General features: G+C 28.9%; 1 protein-coding gene and 1 long non-coding RNA gene across 4 annotated transcripts in view; one reads left to right on the top strand and one right to left on the bottom strand.

Annotated features, from left to right (window-relative positions):
• Window positions 1-10,985, bottom strand: part of LOC129614994 (uncharacterized) — a 131,520-nt gene that overhangs the window by 67,872 nt on the left and 52,663 nt on the right. The gene's annotated exons all lie outside the window — the stretch shown is intronic.
• On the top strand, window positions 2,828-5,651 carry LOC129614993 (uncharacterized). The gene is made up of 3 exons (XM_055530015.1): window positions 2,828-2,930; window positions 3,683-3,917; window positions 3,984-5,651. The coding sequence occupies exons 1-3, from the start codon at window positions 2,886-2,888 to the stop codon at window positions 5,426-5,428; spliced, it is 1,725 nt and encodes a 574-aa protein (XP_055385990.1). The 5' UTR covers window positions 2,828-2,885; the 3' UTR covers window positions 5,429-5,651.

Here is a 10,985-nt window from a genome sequence, read left to right as displayed (position 1 = left end):
GAAAATTAGAAACTGAGTGAAAATTTAAAAAAAATAGAATTGAGGAAAAAAATTAAATTGAAGTTACTTTAAAATTTAAGAAAAAAAAACCCAACATAAATTTTTTAAAAAAAGTTTTTGAAATAAAATGCAACCATTTTAAAGACATTAAAAATTTTTTTTGGAATTAAAATAAAACTACATAAAGTTACTTGTGGAAAAGTTAACAGTCCTTCAAAATTTGGAACTACATAAAGGGAAATAAATAAATTTGTTTTTACTAGCGTTTTCATCAGAGTACTAAGGAAACTCCTTCTTGCACAACGTGCAGCAAGCAGGCAAAGGCCGAAATTACTGCAACAATAGAGTGAGAAAAGGTGCCCCGAAGTAGTCTACAAGACAAAACGAAGTTACTGCACGGAAAGCTAAAAACACTGCAAAAGACTTCTCAGCTTAAAGTTCACTTGAGTCTGAGTAAACGGTGTCAAAAGCTCTCTACAAAGTGTAGCTAACAGCGGCCCACTCGTTGTGGTAAAATACTGTAGATGAAACCCAATGGCGTTCTAACTGGTTTTTGTCATGTAAGTCAATTATTTCACCTTTATTAACAGCTACTTACCTGAAAAAAAAAATTATAAGTTAAATAAAATTAAAATTTTGAAATATAAAAATATTATAAAATAATACAGAGTTAACGTCAATAAGTACCCTCAAGTAAGAGGAGAAAAGGAGACCTGTATTTTAGAACATTTTGATAAAAATTCAGATAAAATAATACTCATAAAGAGAAAATTTTTGTTGCAACTATAAAAAATTAATAAATTCAAAAAGTTTTTGAAAAAGAAAAGAAAATAAACATTTTTTATAAAATAATAAGAATTTTTATAGCGGATCCTATTCGCGTCAAAAAGTATCCCCATCAGTAGGAAGAAAAGAAAAAACATAATTTAAAAAACGAACACATTAATAATTTTTGAATCACGTGAAATTGAAGATCTAAAGTTAAACCAATCGCTGATCAGCCGTAGAAAAATAGTAGAAATAATAACAGAAATAACAGTAGAATATGGAATTTCGATAACTTTCTTCCTTACACGATCTATCCTACTAATCGTAATATAGAAATTTAGTGCTAAATCTAAGTAGTAATAGAATCTTACTATCTATTCTATTAATTTTAAAATAGACGAGAAAAAATAGAGTTGACCTTGTCAACTCTATGACACCCGCACGAATTTGTTATTCTATGTGCGAATAAAGATACCATAGCTGAATATAGGACAGACTATGACTTCAAGTTGCCGAATTACCATATTAACTTATGCAAAATATCAGTACTGTATCTTCAATATTTTCTAAGATATGGCCAAACTACTATTGAAGTTTTATAGGTGCTACCAGGAAGAGCCAAGCAATTTCAAAAACTTTTACCAAACATATTGGCCCTACTAAAATATTTACTTGTATGAACTTTCAATATCATAACTTTTATAGTTTCTGAGATAAAGCCAAATAGCATTTGAAGTTGTATGGCAGGTACCAGAAGCAGCCAAGTAATTTCAACGACTTTTATCAGACACATTGGCCCTACTAATATATTCGCTTGTGTGAAATTTCAATACCACAACTTTTATAGTTTCTGAGATATAGCCCAATAAATTTTGAAGTCGTATGGCAGCTACCCAAACCAGTAACCCGATCATGTCCAATTTAAATAGGGTTCTGGCACTTACTACAATAAATCGTTATTATTCGGGTAGCACAAAGCTAAATTCTACTAAGAGCCATATTTACATTTTTCTAAGTATGTTAACTATAAGCTTATTAATGTCCTAAAAATTGGAAAGAAGTATTTAACAGACATTTTTATTATATTCTGAACCATTTTCACTTAACTAGACAATACACATTGCGGTCGGTTATGTGCTGACCACATCAGATTTTTTTCTTTGTTTGCTGATTTGAACAGAATTCGCTTTTGTCAATAATTGGAATAAATTCTGAATGTCTCAACTATAAAGTTTAAACAAATGGAAAAACTTTTTAAAAAACTTTTAAAAATTTTTCAATATTTGATTTCTACATATGCCAATTTTTTTCGTTGATTTTTGAATTAAAGCGCAAAAGCTCTTTTGACTGTCGAAATTTATTTTTGTTTGAACTATTGATTCTCTATAAACAGCTTAAAAAAAGTGCTGAAAATTGCTTGAGCTATTTTGCTCGAAATTTCTTTATTTTATTATTCTAATTTTTATTGGTATTTTGCAAAGTAGTATTTATATCAAAAAAAAAATTGTTATAAGGGTATTATGTTAGACAAAATATGCGAAATGCGCAAATAAGGTATAATGTCATAGTTAATACTACAGCGTGAATAACGTAAAAATATGATTCTTATGAAAAAATTGTCACCATTTAGTAAAGTGCATTTGAGGTGAGCAGTTTTCATATAATTTCAAAAATACTAAAGATGCGAAAAAGTACAAAATCTGGCGTAAATATTCGACATATATTTGTCGACTATAAAATATGTAGAATTCGCGCGTAGAAACGTAAAGAGCTTTTAATATGTTTTTAAATTTTTAAACACTACAGAAATGTAATACACAACACAAAACAATAAATCCATAACATATGTTTAAATACTACTTGTGCTTTAAAAAGTATTTGCACTTATTTTAAATCTAATTTTTGAAATATTTGAACAATTGGGAAAGTAATTATATCAACGATTTAGCTAACTTTTTTTTTGCAATATAAATAGCTTCTAAGTCAATAATCAATTATTTATTTTCAAAATGATATAAGTATATAAGAAGACTTTCTAAAAATTAAAGCCCAGTTGCCAAAATTATTTTCTATAGCAATATAGTATTGGGTTTAAAATAGTGTTAACCAGTTTTATAATGAAGTTTATATTATTATTATTCCTAATGTTTTTCTTAAATCAGGTACTTTCTGTGTTCAAAAACTTTCAGAATAAATGAAAAAATTAGAATGTGTGTTCCTAATAGATACATTTAGTTGCCAACATATTAAAACTATTATAAATATTATAATTTTTATAATCTTTATAATATTCAAAACTCCAAATAAGGAAAAATCAAAGAGCAAAAATACAGAACAAAAGAATAGTTTTCTATTTAATTACAATAATTCTATAAGTGACAGAATTAAAAATTAAGGTTCGAATTTTTCTAGGAAAAAAATTGTTGTGGATAATTAATTTAAAACAAAAAGGAATATTTTTATCTATATGTATTTTTATCTGTAGTCCAAGTTTTAAAGGTACCTTAATTTTAGATTTTTTTCAAAATAATAATTTATCCTTATTTTTACTTGATCTTTATGTAAAAGAAATATTGACGTTATTCTAAAATACTATTTAAAATTTTTGATTTAAAACTTTTATTGTTTTCGTCTTAAAATTGAAATACCTCTTGGTGTGTCCAGTAACTTATAGTCGATTTTAAGCTTAATCCCAGATTATCTAGAGTTCTGAAACTTTTTTGAATATGTCAATAAATGAAAAACTTATTTTCTTCAATTTTTAAAGTATATACATATTGTAACACTTTTTAATATGTTCTCCAGTAGATATATACATTTGACTCTCAACATTGATTAGAATATTTATTTCAAATTCTTATTTTAATATTTTTTTCTTTCCCATATCTTTTGTACAATTTTTTTTTTGCGTTAGGCTCTGGTAAAGTCTGAAGTAAGCTTAAATGATGCCGCAAAAAAATACAATCAAGATGCTAAACTTTCACAAAAAGATGTACAAGCAATACCTGCCTACATCGGTTTGAAATTAAAAACTGCATTAAGCGATGCTCAAACGAAGTTTTTTGCAAGTTTTGAAGAACCAATTAATGATTTAGCTGAATTTATATGTGAATTGGAAGTATCATTTGATATTTTCAACACAACTAAGAGTAAGTTAAATTATTCAAATTTATTTCAAAATTTGTGCATATTCTTATACTTATAAAACTTTTTAGCGACGGATGTGGTTAAAGATGTCATAAAAAAATTTAAATCTGCTAGTATCATAAATGTATGCAGTAGCAAGTCAATTATAAAAACTATTACAGAGTTTGCAAATGAAAAAATATGTGAAGAACCATCTTTACTGGAAATTGCTTCGAAAGCTTTGGATCAGCTTGATGAATACATAGATAAATTGACAACATATCACAATGGAGCATTCAACCTCTTTTATCATAAACAGTCTGATGAAATCACTTTATTGCAGGCCATCACGGAACAACAGTTTATAAATTTTAAGGGTAGTTCAAACGAAAAGCAACAAATAGCCAATTCACTTAGTAGTTTGCGAGATAATGTCTTGAATTTTATAATTCAAAAGAAAGCAGCAATTAAAGGAAATTCTGATTCCACTATCTACTACCAAAACAGTTTAAATCTCATTGACAATCTCATCCAGAGTATTAGCGGATTTTCAACTAAAGGCGCTTTTCAAGATAAACGCTTTGTTAATGACCTTATTAAGCTTCTAAATAAAATCAAAACTTCACTAATTGAAATTAGTAAAGCTGCTGACTTTGTCCATAATTCTCTGTCTGACACGTTTGGACAAATTGTATTCGATTTTGGAAAAGATTTACAAGATTGTATTTTAGATAAAATTTCAAATTCGCGATTCACTAATTTCATAGATTTAACAGAGAATGCATTAGGTATTACGTCTTCCGGTATACCAATTACTGATGATGTTCAAACAATTTATAACATAATTAGTAAAATTAAATATTGGGCAGACGAGTTTAATGAAGTGCGAAGTTTACTGTGCGATATAACAGATTATGCTGATAAAATTCAAAATGGAATATGTTCCGTATACAAGGGAGCTAAGAGTTTGTATAACGAAGGAAAATCCAAAGTTATGAACCGAATTAATAAATATGAACATTATTTTGATTGTTTCTTAGAAAATATCAAACCTTATGATCATTTAAAATCTGTTCACGAGAAACTTTCAAAATCACACGATGGTCTATTAAGTTATGCCAAAAATTCATTCTCTACGATTGTTGATAAATCTACTGGGTTTATTTCAGATGTCTTAAATGAGTTTGACCCCGAATGTGCAAAAGATGTTAAGATAGAACAAACTGTAGATATTATTCTGAAGACTCTTGAGCCTTGTCAAAATTTAATCAGCGATGAGGCTTATCGTTTAGATGACTACTGTGATGAAAAAAATCATGAAACACACAGAGCATTCTCAAGTGCTTTTGGCTCAAATCAAGTCATATTTTTCGGAGATGACAACTTGAAATACACTTACTATTATAGTGTTGTACCACTAACAGATCTGCATACTGAACTGTGGAAAGGTGTTGAAAAATTTAATGAATGTATTGAAAATAAGTTTAAAGACGCCGGAAAAGGTTTTCTTAACATTTTGAAAGACTGCATTTAAAAGTTTATTATATATGTATAAAGTTTTACATTACAGTTAAGAATTTACTTTAATATACAAATATTTCTCTGGATGCGATATGTCAGCATAAAATTTTATCAAATGAAACATTATTGTTATTCAAATGAAACATTATTGTTAAGAATTAATGCTAAAATCCTTAGCATTTAATTCTTAAATGTATTATTCATTTTGCAAAAATGGTAAATAAATTAAATCTAATAACTTAATAAACATGGTCTCAAAGGCGCAAATTTGTTTTAATTCATAGAAATCTTTATTATTTTGCTCTATAATTGCTTTATATTACCTAATGCCTAGTTCAATCGGAAATTGCACATTTATATGAATGTATACATAATTTCCAGTGCAAATAGAGTTGAAGTATATTTCTGAGACATCTGAGTATCATTTCAATAAAAATTCTCAAATATTAACGCCCTTTATTTGGCTTACGCAAACAAAAATTTAAATCAACAAAATAAAGCAAAACGAAGTTCTTATGGTAGGATTATTTTTTGATGGCGTTATTTAAAAAAACGTGTTACTGCTATTTTTCTCTACATCATTATTGCCATCTACATTATTATTGTCTCTATCACCCAAATGCTATTACTATTGTCTCTACATCATTAAAATGGCATTTATTAAAAGCATTAAATACATATTATAATGCGTAAAATAAAAAAAAAAATAAAAAAAATCTAATGTGGTTACCACATAACCGACGGCAATGTGTATTTTCTAGTTAAGTAAAAGTAATACAGAATATTATACAAATGTCTGTTAAATACTTCTTTCTTGTAGGACATTAGTGAGCTTATAGTTAACATACCTAGAAAAATGTAAATTTTACTTTTAGTAGAGTATCGCTCAAATATCAAATTTCAAGAAATTCCATCAGTCCCTTCCTATATGGTGAAAAATGTAAAATCGGCCCGCAGATCAGTTTTCGACCCCTGATCTTTCCATATAATGTATATATAATTATTTAAATACGAAGAATTGAAATATTAAATTTCAATAAAATCGGTTAATCAACCGATTTTTTCTTTTTATACGCAAAAGTGTATATCTGGCCCATAGTAAACGTAAATTTGCTGACGCTTGATTTCTTCCAAGAGGTTAGGAGGCTTCGAGGGCGGGCGAGTGAAGCTTATATATGAAATTTCAAGTAAATCGATTGAATATTTTCTTCAAAATGGTGAAAAACGTCAAGCAGGTCCGCTAAAGAGTGTACTTCCCGAGGCCTTATATATTCCAAAAGTTGATCAATCCGTGCCATGGTCGAAATAAACTTGCATATAAAATTACATCAAAATCGGTTCAGCCAAACTTGAGATACACGCGTGCACACACAGACCGACAGACCGACAGGTTGCTAAAAGTAGTTTATTTACACTTCCCTACCAAAAAGAAGTGCATTCCCACCGAAAACTCATAACCTACCTATTGTTTACACAACATACGCTAATCTAACATCAATATTATAAAATTGTTTACATGTTCAGCTATTATTCAATTCTATTTCTATATGTGAATATTGGCTTTATAGATATATTTTTGAACTAGAATTATTTTGAAATAATTTGAATTATTTAGATAACTAAGAGCACTCGTTGGAGTTGTGGTGTTCATCCATAAAACAAATTTGCATGAAACTTTGTCGACGTATAGTGATAATTGCAGCAGCATTTATATGTTAAAAATATGATTCATTAAAATTTAATCAAGTAAATAGACCAGGAACAAATGCATGTCTTGATCATAGTCACCGGAACTTGTCATTATGAATATTTTTATTTTATTTTATATTATTTTAACTCCTTAAATTGCCAATTTTTGTTTTTAATACTATTTCACAGAGATACAAAAAATTAAGTTCTTTACATACTAAATTCTTTATAGTTTTATGAAAACTATAATTTTGTTGAAGGAATTATAGTTTTAATGAAAAAGCAGAAACAAAAAAGTATATTTGAATTTCAGTCGTATATAAACAATACTTAAAACTTGTTGTCAAGAATTGTCGTACAAGCTATGACTAATTTAGTATTAACAATAAGTCTGTAAAGTGCGTTTTAACAAATCATGACATAACGGCGACCATACAAAATACGTTTTAATAATAAAAGTTTGTTCTCTGTAGAGAGCTTGGATTTCCTGTCGATAAAAGCATATAAATGATAGCCGATATAAGATCATTGAAAGTTAAAAATGACCCACTTTGTCTCTTCGCCATTAAGCTTCAACGTAATAAATGGCAGAAAAAGGTCTTTCTTTTTTTTTTTGAAAAAGTGGAATTAGTTTTTTGAAGTACATATTTATTTTAATTTTCCACTAAGTAAAAAAGTTATACAAAGAATATTGAATGCACCCTGTAAATTATTTAAAATTTGATTACAATTCTTGTCTGCATTGTAACTTACAATACCATTGGTGAAAATTGATAATATGGCATTTTAAATAAATGTTTTAAAGTAAACCATGCCATGGAACCATAGTAATTAGTTGGTTTTGAATAAGCCCACCAACCTTTTATCTTGCAAATAAGTTTTGACATATTTTTTAATATTCAGGAAAGGATGTAATATATTTTATTCCTCCCTGAATCCAAACTGTTCATTAGGTAAAAATTTTGTTCAAATTTTCTATACATACTAAATCGTAATTTTTATCACACAATAGTAGTAACGTAATTACCGACCGTATTGTGTAAACAATAGGTAGGTTATGTGGGCAACAAATTTTGCATATCGAGTTTTCGGTGGGAACGTACTTCTCCATAGTAGGGAAGTGTAAATAAACTATTTTTAGCAACCTGTCGGAATGTCGGTCTGTCGGTCTGTGTGTGTACGCGTGTATCTCAAGTTCGGCTGAACCGATTTTGATGAAACTTTATATGTAAGTTTATTTCCACCATGGTACGTATTGATCAACTTTTGGTATATATCAGGCCTCGGGAACTGCACTTTTTAGCGGGTCGGTTTTACATTTTTGAACATTTTGAAGAAAATATTCAACCGATTTACTTGAAATTTTATATATAAGATCAGCTCAACCGTCCGCGAAAATTCCTAACTTTTGAAACAAATCAGGCATCAGCAACTGGGCGTTTACTACGGGCCAAATATACATTTTTGTGTATATAAAGAGAAATAATCAACCGATTTCATTGAAATTTAATATTTGAATTCCTCGTATCAAAACCATGAACATATAAATTTTTTGGAAAGATCAGGGCTCGAAAATTGATTTTACATTTTTCACCATATCTACGGAACGAATTGATGGAATTTCTTGAATTTTGATATTTGAGTTCTGGTTGCTACCGAAACTAACTGGCGAGCATTTCAGGGAATTCGGGTAGCACAAAGTGAAACCCTACTAAGAGCCAAATTTACATTTTTCTAGGTATGTTAACTATAAGCTTACTAATGTCCTAAAAATTGGAAAGAAGTATTTAACAGACATTTTTATAATATTTGTAACACTTTCATTTAGACTAGCCAATACACAATGCGGTCGGTTATGTGCTGACCACATCAGATTTTTTTTTAATAAAAGATTAACTCAGAATGAAAAAAAAATATTGTAAAAATTTTAGATTATTTTTTCTTTATGTATTTTTTAAGTGTTTTAGTTAATTAGCACTTTTTCAAAAAAATTTTGAAAAAAAGTGCTTATTAGTTTCACTCTGTCCGTCCGTCCGTCCATCCGTCAGTCCGTCCGCCCGTCCGTCCGTCTGTCAGTGTGCCTGTTTGCAAAACTTCTACACCTTTGAAGATAGAAACCTGAAATTATTTGTACATGGACCTTTACTAAAAACCAATTTTCGTAGAACATACTTTTTATATATCCCCCGCCCTCTAAAAGTTATACTCCCCTAAAGCCTTAAAAATGGATTTTTTTAATTCTTTATTGCTTTTCCAAAAAAAATTTGAAAAAAAGTGCTTACTAGTTTCATTCTGTCCGTCCGTCTGTCCGTATGTCTGTTTACAAAACTTCTACACCCTTGAAGATAGAAACCATAAGCATTTATGAAATTTTGCAAACGCAGAAAGGCAGCGGCGTGCTTCCCCTAGCGCAGTATACTATAGTTTAACTTTATAAAAACAAAATGGCCGTTCAAATTTACCGTTATCTAAACTCTTTTTTTTTCTAAATTATTGATGTCGTTTTTCTTGTAGACCCCAGCCTGTAGAAGCTTGAAATTTTAGGGACTTTTAGACATTAACAAATAGTTCATTTCGTTTGAAGAAAATTTTTTTCCATCTCCACCCCCTCTCCAGTTATCGCCTCTTGAAATTTGTAAAATTTGAATTTTTGACACCTCAAATTTCCGAAACCGCAAGCTTTTTCAAATTTCTATAAACGGTAAATTCCATAGCATTAAAAAATATAATTATTTTTCTTAACTCACACAATTAATCCTTAAAATCGAGCATTATGTTAACCCCACTTTATATTAATTTTTGCTTTATTTCAAAGACTGCATGTATGCGTCATCCTAAATATATGCAATCCTAGAAATAGTTTTGTATATGAATAAAAATAATTTTAATAGTGTGATAGGTATACATACTCGTAGACTGTATTTAAAAGCAGAATTTTCACTTGTTGAAGGGAAAAGTGCTACAATACAAACCATTGGTTTGACCGAACTTTATTAACAATGCAATAAAACATCTAACTTTTAAGAAATTAAGGTGTCAATGAATGTATAACAATGGATAATAGAACCCTATGAAACTAAGGTCATTTATTGAGTATTCTTAACTAGTTTATGTTACCGAGAAATTTTGTTACAATTTTAATTAACTGAAACTATCCGGAGACATAAGGGACATTAAAATATTCTTTTGGAATAGGATTGTTTGTAAGGATAAATGTTTTAAATTAATTTTTAGACAAAATTTAATAAAAAAATTTTATTTTATTGCATTAAACTTTTACAAATAGGGTATTTTCAAAATACATTTATTGGCGGAAACTCGCTGTTATTCATTTGTAAGGGTAAACTTTTTTAATTTCATTTTAAATAAGTACGAAGAAAACAAAAATTATCAAAAAAAAAAAGTCCACCTGACAAAAGCAACAAAACTCATATGTTGTACAAATTTATTACACATTTTTTATACCCGTACGAACGTATGTTCGAAGGGTATACTAAATTTGCCATACCGTTTGTAATGTTCGAAGGGTATACTAAATTTGCCATACCGTTTGTAACGTTAAGAAATGGTATGAAATATAGAATCAAGTGTATGTTTTCGATCGCATCGAATTTTAAGTCGATTTAGCTTTGTCTGTCCGTCCTTCCGTCCATCCATCCCAACGATAACTCAAAAAATAAATGAGCTAAGTTCACCAAATTTTCATAAATGATTTATTGTAGTAAGTGTCAAAACTCTATTTAAATTGGACATTATCGGGGTATTGGTTCGGGTAGCTGCCATACAACTTCAAAATTTATTTGGTTATATCTTAGAAACTATAAAAGCTGTGGCATTGAAATTTTGCACAAGCAAATATATAAGGGCCGATATGTTTGATA

The sequence above is a fragment of the Condylostylus longicornis genome, unplaced genomic scaffold (genome assembly GCF_029603195.1).
Source record: "Condylostylus longicornis isolate FDR11 unplaced genomic scaffold, ASM2960319v2 ptg000135l, whole genome shotgun sequence".
Taxonomy (NCBI): domain Eukaryota; kingdom Metazoa; phylum Arthropoda; class Insecta; order Diptera; family Dolichopodidae; genus Condylostylus; species Condylostylus longicornis.
The sequence above is the reverse complement of the archived record's forward strand: the minus strand, read 5'-3'. Positions and strand labels throughout refer to the sequence as shown.